The sequence below is a fragment of the Argiope bruennichi genome, chromosome X2 (genome assembly GCF_947563725.1).
Source record: "Argiope bruennichi chromosome X2, qqArgBrue1.1, whole genome shotgun sequence".
Classification (NCBI taxonomy): domain Eukaryota; kingdom Metazoa; phylum Arthropoda; class Arachnida; order Araneae; family Araneidae; genus Argiope; species Argiope bruennichi.
Genome location: NC_079163.1, coordinates 122,536,972 through 122,550,344, shown reverse-complemented (window position 1 = coordinate 122,550,344; position 13,373 = coordinate 122,536,972). Strand labels below are relative to the sequence as shown.

At 26.9% G+C, this 13,373-nt stretch overlaps 1 protein-coding gene across 1 annotated transcript in view; it reads left to right on the top strand.

Moving 5' to 3' along the window:
• The window catches only part of LOC129960226 (F-box only protein 8-like), a 38,294-nt gene that overhangs the window by 3,967 nt on the left and 20,954 nt on the right, over window positions 1–13,373 (top strand). The window contains exons 2-4 of the mRNA XM_056073477.1: window positions 4,586–4,654; window positions 8,868–8,997; window positions 12,370–12,499. Coding sequence (XP_055929452.1) covers window positions 4,588–4,654; window positions 8,868–8,997; window positions 12,370–12,499 — 327 coding nt within the window. The 5' untranslated portion in view covers window positions 4,586–4,587. The remainder of the gene's footprint in view (window positions 1–4,585; window positions 4,655–8,867; window positions 8,998–12,369; window positions 12,500–13,373) is intronic.

Sequence of the window (13,373 nt, the reverse complement as noted above, 5' to 3'; positions counted from 1 at the left end):
TTAGGAGCTTGCAATACAGTGATAATTCCAGTTTTGTTCAAATTATGTATTTTCTCGGGTGTAAATTCAAACTTATGTAGAAGATTTTATATGTTTTATATTCTTCTACACTGGCTTTATTAAACCCTGAAGATCTATTTATACTGATATTTTCAAGTTTGTTTTAAAGATTTCTTTATCTTTATAAAGCATTTAATCCTGTCAATTCCAGCTAGTCTTTCCATTTTCTAAGAAAGTGGATATGGTGCTTTAAGATGCTTTGTGTAATTGTGAACCATCTGCATTTTAGAGCTTTTTTAAGATATCCTTCAAGGAGAATCACTTGCTCATTACTGAATACTTGCCTGGCTGCATACTTGCTATAAAAATTTAATGTTTAAGGGGCAAATGTCAGTTTCATAGGTTCTTTATTCAACATATAAAACTTTTACATTTGATTGAAAAGCATACTTGATTTTAAACCAAATGCCATAAGAGCTAATTAAATAGAAATATTGTCTTTAATCACTACAAACAATGCATCTTCCACACATTTTGCAGAAATACAGATTCTTTTTGTTTCCCTTTTATATATTTATTCTCACCATGTTTCCTTATTATGAATTTCAAAAACAAGCTGTAAGTACTCATTAGTTATTTTATAGCTTATAGTTTTGTTAACAGAAAAACTTAAAGACTAGACAACATTAAAAAAAAATATTTTACTATATAAGAATTATTCTTTAACATTAAAATAATATTCTGTCTCTTTTTACAACCATTATATAACATGAAATTGTTGACCAATCATTTAGTAAAGATTTTTTTGAAAGAAAAATCATGTAAAAATTTATAAATTGAATGCAGAAAATTAAGTAATAATTTTAAATACATATATATATTTAACTTATAAGGAGGATAGCAGTCTGAATACTATGGAGGAGAACATTATCACTGTCCATATCTGTTCGTAAGTGTACCATTATCTGCCTCAGCCCTAACTTACAAAGATAAAGAATTCACTTTCCAGCAAAAAAAAAAAAAAAAAAAAAAAAAAAAATATATATATATATATATATATATATATATATATATATATAAATTTACCCGAATGTTCATATAATGTTCTGCAATAATGAATTTCAGCTTATTAGTGAGTTTAAATTATATTTTCACTTGCAGGTCAGCAATAAAAAGTATATATGACACCTGCTAAAACAAAGAAATTGTCACTATATAAAAACAAAGTGACTCATTACTCATGAAAATTTTGCAAAGAAATAAGACTAATGCTGCTATTTATTGAGAATTTTTGTAAGATTTTTTATGTCAGTAAAACATGCCATGTTCATATGTATCCTCCTTTTCCCTATTTTTTCTATGTACTAAAATAAATCTTAATATGTTGATTAAGTAAAAAAAAAAAATTTTGTAGTGTGTAACTAAATTGATTAATTTATTAATAGAGGGATAGCATAATGTAAACTGTCAAAATCCACCATTAACTTAAAAATAACAAGGATGATTCCATAAAAGAAGAGGATATTTCAATTTATCGCTCTATACTCATTAGAGTTCCCTTCCAAAACAGTCAAACATCATTTAACCAAAAGAATATTTGGACTTTATTATGCGACTTGAGAATGGAACACGTAAGCTGTAAAAAACCAACATCCCTTAACATGATTTTTCTGAAACAGTTCAGTGGATCTGCAAATCATTTTAAACTTTTAAGAAGCCCTACAGTAAGGATTTTTATTTTCTTGTATAAGAAAAGAAAGTGCTGTAATTGTCAACAAATTCTATCTTGAAATTTATACAGTAGACTCCCGATTATCCGCGCCTGCCGCACTAAGTTTTTTTTTTTTTTTTTTTGCTTCTAAGCAAAGAGAAAATGCTTCCAAAGCAAGAAGCAAACACAAATGACTGATTTCTTCAAAAAGGTGTAGTTTTATAGTTATGCTTTTGTAATTACGTAATACATTACAGTATTAAAACAGTACATATGTATTAATTTTTCTGTGTATCCTTGACGCCTCTCGTAAGTACAAAGCACTTTTCTGTTTTCATTAACAAAATGCATTTTAGGTTAGTTTTGAGTAGTATACTAAAATATTAAGCGTTAGTTAAACATTTCCTGCTGTTTATTGTACATTTTTCAAAGTTGGAATAACTATTTTCTCTTTTGCTATACCCGTTTTTAGCTTTTTTCGGATTATCCGCGATTTTTGTTATCCGCGGTGACCGCGCCACCCAATTCCGCGGATAATCAGGAGTGTACTGTACCATGTTTTTGATTATAGAGACATTTTAATCTTATAGATCCATTTAAAAAAATTGACATATGCATCATATTTATATATATTTGTCAATAATAAAGTATATGCTCTTTACAAATGAAGGATGATAAGTGTTATGTATGTGGTAAATAGCAATATAGGAATTACTTACAAATTAAACAACATGTATTATAAACTTAAAAAAAATAGGTAAAGTACAAGTAAGTTTAATTCATGTTACTTTCTTGTCATGAATAAATTTAATCTCAGAGAGGCCTCAAATTTATTTAGTATTTGTGGCCTTATTTTGTCAAAATCTGCCACTGGGATGTGTATATTATTATGAATTGCATTGCAGGCTTAGTAATGAAATTTTAGAAGCTCTTGATTTATATAAATCTAGATTTTGGATGTGTAATTTTCATTAAATAATTTGTAGTTAAGTTATAAAAAGATAAGATTTTAAAATCAATTTATCTGATTTATTATTTAGACGGATTATTTTTGTGTTGCAATAAATAATATTAAAGAATTTTTGTTTCCTGCAGTATAATTTTTTTTTGTTGCTTTTGATGACTTTTTTTTTTTTTTTTTGTCGTGTGACTATTTTAAGCTAAATTTTTGTGCAGTAGCTTCTGAGAGTAAAGACCCCTGAGCACCCGAGGGCAGAAGTCTGACTTCTAGCTCAAATACTCGCTTACACAACCCCTTTTTACAGGAAGGCTCATTCATGCACCTCACAGAGAAAACACAAGGAAGAGAACAACCAGGACTCAAACCCGGAATGCCTAGATCACGGGGAACTAATAATAGTTTAATGGATAATACTTTGATCATGTATAAATTATGTAATTGTCTTAATTATTTAGACTTTTTAAATTTATTGCTTAATCCTTATAAATGATATACATTAAATAATACTTAATTTGTTTACATGACAACACAAATTATATAAAATATTAACAGTTAATAAGTATTATACCAAATTGTATAAAGATGTTGAAAATAAGAATTTTAATTTCTAATAATATAGTAGTGAGAAGTATTAGTTTTTTGCTTGGGGAAGACATTTTTTCTGAGTTCTAATTGCATCATTATGCTGAAAGGTATCTCAGACTAGCTAGCTATATGGATTTCTGTTATAGTCATAATGATTGTGCATCCTGATATTAAGGATATTATCACACTCAACCACTTTCTAATTATTTCTTCCAAGTTTTCAATTTAACTGTCCTGAGTGTTAATTTGGTCAATTCTTCAGGTATTACACTTATTGCCATCATAACTATAATTCAATTCTAAAATCAGGTTTGCAGATTTTTCTGAAATCTGTTATATGATGAGTTTGAAAGAGAGTGCAAGAAAAAAGCATGCTTGTTGCTGATTAAGGCAACATATTTGAAAGAATATATAGGACTGAATAAGAAACAGAGTTAAACTTCTGAGATTTTTAGGTAACATGTTCATGAAAATAAATGAAATTTTGCTGTGTATTCTTCACTTAAAGCCATTTTCACAAAAATCAATATATCTTATGTTATACTGGATTAAGGGAATTTGAATTAACACTAAGCAGTTTTATTTACAAGAAGTTGTTGTTACTTTTATATTATTTTCAAATTGAACAATTTAGATTTTAATTTTGAAAATTGTTGATGCATTTAATTTTTGATTCATTTACTTAGCTTATATGCTTGAAAAAAATGGCATTTACGATGGTGAATATTATATTTGAATGTTTTTTGCACAGTAAAAATGTTATAGTTTACTCAGTTTCCTGACTTGTAAAAGAACTTCGTTTCATTTCCCCTTCTTTTTACATTTGCATAGCCCCAAAATTAATTTAATCTAAAATAAAATTCTGTTGGATAGTCAAACATGTTTATCAATCAGGTTTGATGAACTGAAGCCACTCTCCATTGTAATGCTCAAAGATCTGTTCTGTTTTTATTTACTAGTTTTTACTTAAGCTGTTTTGGTCTAACTGCATCTAAGCTGTTGCATGATTGTTCCTGGATGAAGCTATAATCAAATTTTAAAATTTCAAAAGATGAAATTTAAAATTCAAATTCAATTATGGAAGTTTGCTGTCTATCTGCAAAACAATAAAGGTGTTTTTATTTATCAAATTATGTGTAAATAAAGCCAGCTTCTAAAACAATACTATTTTTTCTATTTAAAGTTTTTAGTTATATTAATGCCTAATATTGAAAATATGTATAAAGAGGTGAAAGTTGATGTTTTCAAAATTGTATATCCACTGTCAAATTTATTTTGATCAAACTTCTCAGATTTTGTTTCTAAGTAATGATTTGCTTATATTACAGAAATGGGCCAGGTTTTAAAAAAGATCAAAGAGCATGAAAATAGCATCAATGAAGACAATTGCTCAATTGGTAACAGTTTATTTATGTTGTTTGAAAAAAAAAAAAAAATCTCTTTCATAACTTTCTAAAAACTTCTTCTAGTATATTATTATAGATACATGACTATGCAATGTCATCATTATATTATAATATCATTATATAATTCTGTTGCTCATGTCTGTTTATAACTAACTGGTTGGCTTTAGTGTCAAACTGGTGGATCAAAATATCAGTTCCTTTGTTGAATCATTTTTACCAATCTGAAAATTTGTTATACCTACTAAAGGAGAATGACCATAACATGTAATTAATTCAGTTTAGGGCTTCAATAGTTGGAAAGAAAGAAAGTAAGAAAAGAAAAAGAAAATGTACACTAATTTTATAATTTCTTTTTGGCTGAATGCCTTTTCATTTTTACATTTATTGTTATTTTGAAGAGCTGATGTAATTTGCTTCCATTTAAGAATATTTTTAAAATAATAGAATTAACTGTTAGATACTGTAAATGTGTTAAAAAATATGGAATGCTGTAAACTCACTTTTAAAATCGTAACAGATTTTGAGAAATTTGATAATTTAAAGATGATGTTGTTATAAGTGTTTTATAACTCTTAAATGTTAACTAAAAATAAATGAAACTGTTTCATAAATCATCTAAAAGATCATTATTTCAATTTTAAGGTACACAAGCAGTGTCTTCTGGAATATATAAATACTATAGGGGAAAAAAAAAAAAAAGAAGTTTTCTTATAAAATAAATTATTTTTTTAATATTTGCCAAACAAGGCTTGGAGTATAATGTATAAAGATATGCAATCTTATTTTATAAATGTCTGAGCAATTGTTCTCTATTTATAACTGAAAACATTTTATTCATATAATCTTATATCAATGTACAAGAATATATATGCCAATTTCAGCTAAATAAAAATTTAAATTCTTTGTTTATTTAACTTATAAAGAATTATCCATACAGCAAAAGGTAAAATTTTTTATTACAATACTGCTTCAAAAAAAGAATTTTTAAAATCCACTCTTTTAAAGAGATTTATGATTATTGTGAATTTTTTGTAAGGGATTCACATAATTACTTTCATGACTTGAAATATTAATTAAAAAAAATAGATGCCTGGGTAATATTGTAGAGTTGAGGGACAGGGAGGGGTAAAGTGAACATAAAAATAGCTATTTTAAACTTTATATAATTTTTAGAGTGTAATTTAGCAAAGTGTTTAGATATTTTAACTCGGTATTTTACATTTCACTAAATTTATTTCCTTCTTTTTTAACTATATTTAAAATTTTGTTTACTAACTTTTTAATTACATTTAAAAACTTATTATTATGATTATTTTATTTCATTCTGTGAGGTAAAGTGAACAATTCATGGTGTAAAATGATTTTAGATGGAAAAAAAAAATTAAATGACTTGTAAAATTCATGTTATATAATATAGACCAACTGGAAAATAGATAAAACACTGAATATTAAATATATTTACATAAAATTTTGATATTTGAATTGAATATCAAAAATTTTATGTGTAATATCCTCTTCTTTTGAGCATTGGTTCATTCAGCACTCAGATGATCTCTTGTGTTTCAATTTCATCTATATCATTACTTTCTTAAAATATATTTTTTGATTCAAATGAAGATTTAAAATATATAAATAAATGTCATTAAGCTGCTTTTGACGACAAAATTTGACCTTTAATATATTTTTTGTTTTACTACTTTGGCAATACCCAATAAATAGCCAATATTTTGTCAGATTGAGGATTTATAATGCTTCCTCTTTTCTGAGTTCCCTTTTTTCCCTTCTGAATTCCAACATCAGATTTCTTTGCCACACTTTTGGAAGAATAGCATGAATTTTTCATTTCACACTCTTCTTGTTCTTTCTGAAGAAAATATAGCAACCATAACTTCCATCATCCTGTGATCTTTGCTGCATGTACATGTTTTGTTTTAGCTTTTGAATTGTTCAAGGAAATTTTTATTGCACTGAATGCTAGAGATGGCAGTGTTGAAAGAATAGTTAATTTTAATTCTTTCATGGGAGACTGAATTTCCTTTGAAACTTCAGATAATTCATCAAGTTTTTTGAAATTGGGGAAAAAAATTTCTTTTGAAATTGGGGTTTCTATTGCTTCCTTTAAAGTTTGAAAAAGATCATTTAGTAACATTTGTTTTGCAGCTTAATTTTTCTTAAACTGGAGCTTTTTAATTTTTCTAAATTGGTAAACATTGTCTTGGAATATTATAATAATTAAGATTAACATTATGATCATATTATCCTACTTTACTTAAACTGTTCAAAAGTTGGGGAAAATATGGATACAACTTAACTAGAAATATATTCCTTACAAATAAGAGTGGCCTATATATAATTTTAATTTTGAATATTAAAAATGATTGAGAAAAATAAATTTAAAGCTCCATAGACAGAACCAAACATAAAAACAGAAATGCTACCAGTGCTTACTAAAAGAATGTTGCCAAGTTAATGAATTAAAATAAAATATATTGCCTGTAAAGTATGCGATCTGAAAGAATCAGGATACCAATAAAACTATTACAGTTTGTATTTTGTTATTTGTTGTTTTTACGTTGCTTTGAGTTGTTGATTACAAATATAAATTAGTGTACTATATATATATATAATATCTGATGAACAAAAGCAACATTATCAGTAGGATATTTTTTAAATTAAATTCTAGGTTTGAATGACTTTGTAATCTGTTTTGTTTTTAAAACATAGCCTTCCGTGGCTTTATATAAATATAAATCTTTAACATGGTCCTCTGCTTCTTATTGTTTAAATATTGTATGTGCTTTTATAATTCTTTTTTCACCTTCCACTTAATTTTTACAATAATGTTTTAATTACATGCATTTTGAAAGTAATAGCATTCTTTCAAGTATATATTTGTATGTTTTATTTATGCATCATTGTTTGTACTTACCATATTATGTAATATTCTTGTAATTTTAGTTTTTGCTGGCATAAATGAATTTTAAAGATCTAACTGATATCAGATAAGTTATACAGAAATTGTGGGATGGGGAAAAAAATATAAAATCCATTTCTGCAAAAACTTTAAAAAAAATTATGCTATTATTAAATCATGCTGAAGCGCTTTGTTTTTAAGGTTACTTCTACTTCATTATATAATATGAAATAGAATAATATTACTACTTCATTGTATAATAGATAATTGTATTGTATAATATTAAAATAACTAAAGTTTGAGTAGAAGAAAAATCCTGTGACTAGTCATTTTCATCATCATTTTTTTAAAAATAGCAACTTAGTTTTCTAAATAATGATTTATTTTTGTTTTTCTTAATTCTTAATTCCAAAGTGAACATGTTATTCTACCTTTGATTACTGTAAATGAAAATCTATCTAAATATTCTAACTGAATATAAAGTTTTTAATAAATTTCACTATTTTTCACACACACACACACACACACACACACACACACACACACACACACACACACACACACACACACACACACACACACACACACACACACACACACACACACACACACACACACACACACACACACACACACACACACACACACACACACACACACACACACACACACACACACACACACACACACACACACACACACACACACACACACACACACACACACACACACACACACACACACACACAACAAATTCATAAAAACAATATCAAAGAACTTTTCCCACCTGCTCAAAATAAAATAATCTTGTGAACTGTACAAAGTTATATAGAATACAAAAACAATGAAATCTTTAATATTGAACACACTTTGTTAAGTAATGTCTTCTGCATTGAAATCCAGTGCATATATATGGATTTGCAAAAATATGTACAGTAAATTTTTTGTCAGATTCTACTTAATTTGAAAACAAAAATAATTCAAAGACCTTAACCTGAAGTATTTGGGTTTCCCAAATAAATAAATTTATACAATTTGTTTTATATATCAAAAAATTATATTTTAGGGGTCTCTTTTATTTTCCTATGTATATCTACTTATAAGGCTTCAGAAAAACATTTTGTGCATATTTATAGAAAGTTTTAAGAAATACTTGTAAAAAATAAAATATTCAATTCAAAAGTAATTTTATATTTAATATTGCTTATTTTTCCTGTGAGATTTAATTAATATCTCCCCCTGTTTGTAAAAAAAATGAGTTATCTGGTATAAATTGTAATTTTCTTCTAGGATTTCCTGATCTTGCTGCACTCCCACCCGAAATAAGCCTCTGTGTATTGTCTCATTTAAATGCTACTGACTTATGTCTGGCAGCTTGTGTTTGGGGAGAGCTTGCCCAAGATCAAATTTTATGGCAGAGGTATATATTTTAATAAATGTTTTGCTGATAGGTCGTTTTATAAATCTAATTGTTGGTTTTATACTTTTGCATGCACAAATACATTCTATTTTCAATTTTTGGAGATGAATTGTTGTTACTTCTGTATTTTAATTACTTGCAATATATAGTGAACGTTGTGAAAGGAAAATTATGATTACAGTTTGTAAGTATGTGTTTTGAAGAAAACGGGTTTTTATTCCTGTAATTCTTCAATTTAACTTGAAACCCTTATCTTCTCCATGTAAATGAGAGTAGGATTATAGTGGTACAATAATGTCTTATTTATGACTGTGCTTTCTTGTTTCCAGAAGATTTTCTGAATTTTTAGTTTACATCATTTATGGGATGAAAAACATCGTGGAGGATTAACATTTTGTAGTGTTTCTTTTTGTAGCTATTTATAAAATGCTAATTATCAAGTTTTAAAATAAACCTCAGACAAATATAAAGAAAATCTTCTAATATAATTTATATTTGACAGTTTTATAATGACATACATAGCTAAAATGAGCGTGTTTAACACTAAATGTACTGACGTTTCATTGATACATTGGAACTGCCACTGGAAAACGTTCATTTGACCGCTCATGGTATAGGTTTAGTTTTAAAATTAACAGAGAGATGTTTAAGAATTTTAATTAAACACAAATATTAGGATTTTAGTTAAAAGCAAAACCTACAACATTCTTAGAATAAATATCTTCCTTACACTCCTACCTTACGAATAAATGTGATCAAAAGATGAAAATTCTCATCTGTTAGAAGAGTTCAAAGGGTCTTAGTAAAAAATTTGCTCATGTTATTTATTGTATAAAAAGCTAAGATTTCTATAATGACTATTTTTACTGTCTGTCTGGTATGAAATAAAATGTGAAAATTTAGAAGAAATTTTATATATAATTTTTTGTAATAAGTCTTACTTTGTGACTTATAAATTTATCTAACAAAGAAATAAATGTACTCTCTGGTGTTTGTTTATGACATACAATATGTATTTATGAAGAGATTCTTCAAAAATATTATTTAATTAAATAGTTAAAAAGGAAGACTATTTCGATGTATTTTTGAATGAATGAATAAACAATTAGATATCAAAAATATTCCATAAAAAGTTAGCAGTCATATTATAATAAATTGTAAAAAATTCATTTGGCTAGTCAAATATATAAAAACAGGTGAAAGTTTTAAAGGTTTTTAAATCTTTGATAAGTTATCTTATGTGTATTTTTATTTGTAAAACTTTTAATTTGTCGAAACTCTGATATCTCTACTAAGGTTTCATCTAAAAATCGATGTGAGGTATAAATTTAGATTTGCAAAAATAGTTTTATGAAATTTAGATATGTTTTGTTTGATTATATTTGTTTTGTTTGCCAACGGAATCTAAAACTCTCCTCGCTTTTGCGTTTGCATTAGGAAGGGTTTAATTCGGCAAAATAGGGGTGAGAGGAAAGATGAGAGGAGGAGATGTTTACATTTAGCAATACAATAAACTGGAATTGCTCGTGGACTAAATTAAAATAAAATAATAAGGCCAGAAAAATAGCGACACTAACATACACGAAAAAAAAAAAATTGAGCGAAAAAGTAATAGAGCGGTAAGCAAGGTCAAAAAATTACGGAAATGCGCTAATCCTTACCCCGTTTCACTCCTTAGTCAGATAGAATCGTCGAAAAGTGGTCGTCTCAGGATATTGAACAATAGTGGAGTTGGAATGTAGTAGAATGCCATTCTGTTTTTTTTTCTTCTTTTTTTTATGAGAAATACTTGAAAAAAGGTTTGAGATACCTCTTTAAACAAGACAATTTTTTTCTAATCATTACTTTCGTGAGAATGATTGGTATTTCCTGTTAATAGAAGTAATAGGACAGCGGCGAGATGGGATTAAGAACATTAAACACATTTTATGTTTTGATTATGAAAACTATGATATTAACCGTATTACTAATCCATATGACGATTTTATGTTGAAATTATTAAAATTTAATGTACCTTGAAATTGACAGAAATTAAAACAGCTGTTTTTTTTATTATATACATTATGATGATGCTTGGTTAAAAATAAAATATTAAATAAACATATGCACTGTTTCAGTATTGACATTTTATTATTTTCTGATTTCAATATCTATATAAATAAATTATTCACTTTAAATGCAAACTAATATTTGCATGTTAAACTTATTGATGCCCCCATCAGTTGCTTCATTCTGTACTTCACCTTCTTAATGAGATGACATAAATGAAATTTTTTTCATTTCAGTACAAAATACACAAATGCTGATGAAGGATAAATGTTATTAAATCATGTTTAAAAAAATAAAAGTTTCAATTCCAAAATTTTATTAGGATAATAATTTGATAAGAAATTTTAGCTGTAATTAACTAAAAATCAAAGAAAATATACAGATTTCTGTATAAATTAAACAGTTCACAATACAATACATTCATTATACAAATTACAATACAGATGTAATTGAGAAATTATAAGTAATTTATTTAAATTTTAAGAAAATATAATTAATTTTATTCTAAAAATATTTCTATTTAAAAAATTATAAAATTTCAAATTATTACATATATTTTAAAATTATCTTGTCTGTCACATTTAAGGCGTTAAAAAAATTTTTTTTTTTTACACACTTTCTCACTTCTAAAGACAGTCGAAACCTGAAAAGGGGAAAACAAAGTTGAAAATAAAGTTCGGGATGAGATTTGGTGCAATGGTAGTATTCATTTAGAATGTTCACTCACGAAAATATTAAAGCGCAATAGCCAGTCAATTTTGAGAAAATAACCCGCAAATTTTCTGCATAGCTTATATACTAACAATATTTCGTTGTTGTCGAGCCGCGAATAGTGTAGCGGTAATATATTCTTGCGATTTTCGATTGAAAGCATTTTTTTTAAATTCAGTTTTTATCGGTTTTAGTAATCTGAACGTACACGCCTGAAAAATTATAGTTAAAATAAATTTTTCTTAGTTTTAACATTTGAATGAAGTAGCCATGCAGAAATTTAAAAATTATTAATTTATATGTGATGGCTAAATAATATTTACATGATAGTGATGATTAAATAATATGGTATGGTAGTTCCCTTAAATTGAATGCTTATGCTCTTTGCATAGCTTGTCCATCTCCCAAATCTAAAGAAATGCAACTAGTTTAATATATTTTAATTGTGTTATTTGTAAAAAGAGCATCTAAATAATTAAAAATGTAGTTGCAAAGAATGTGTTTTCTGAATTTTGCTTTACTTTTCACTAGAAAAACTATTCTCTGAAATTAAAGTTACTCTTTGTAAATTTTTAAAATTTTTGTTTTCTTGCAATGTTTTGACAATTTCAGCTTATGCAGAAGTCAGTGGGGTTATGCTTCAATTTACTCAAAGCAGAAATCATCCTGTCATTTTTCATATCATCATTTGTATTTGCAGTTGGATGAAGGGACAGTTACATTTAATGCTGATGCTTTTATGGTATGGCTACTTTCTTTTTCTTAAATATTGTAAGTTAGATGCATTTGATTCATTTGTAAGTATACGATTAAATCTGTATGAATTAGAAGAAAAGTTTCATTTCTCATCATTTATGATAAATTATGAAATGAATTTTCATTGTTATATAAACTTTTTTATTTAATTTTTTTCTGCCTGAAAAGCCATTGTGCATAGAAAAAGTTCTCACAGTAGCATTAGATATCAGAGAGGAAAAAACATTTCCTCAAGTAATTGCTTTGCCAGCAGTATCTATTACTGTTGCCCTGTGTGTGAAGCTAAGGTGCACATTTTACTATGTATCACAGCTGTAGGAAAATGACAATGTGAAAAAATTATGTTTCTAGATTTTTTTTTTTTTTTTTCAGAAAACGCCTTTAAATTTTCAAGAATGGTTTTTATGAATGGTTGTACTTCTATCAATTTTTATTTGGCATGTCTAGCCGATTCTATGAGTTACAGACTTGATAAAGAGAAAGTATGGAATCGCATCTTCTTCAAAGTGACCTTGGATGCTCCCAGGTATATCGCCAGAGGCTGAAGTCTCCTGAATAAGGAGTAAATTGCTTTCTTGAAGTAATTCCAAGGGCAATGTTATGCACATATTATTCGCTTGGGTATCAATTTTCGAATAATGCTGGCTAAGAGCATATCCAGGACTGAGCCCATAATTTTTTTCTACAGTTTATGTTTCTTACTCATGTCCTTACTCGTGTTGATTAGTTATGTTAGATTGTGAACATTAGAAATAATTGTATTGTATTGTTTAATGATGGATTTAAATATGAGCAAAATTTAAATAGAATAAAATATTTTAAAAAGTTGAGGGTACTCCATAGTCTCAAAATCTCTCTCT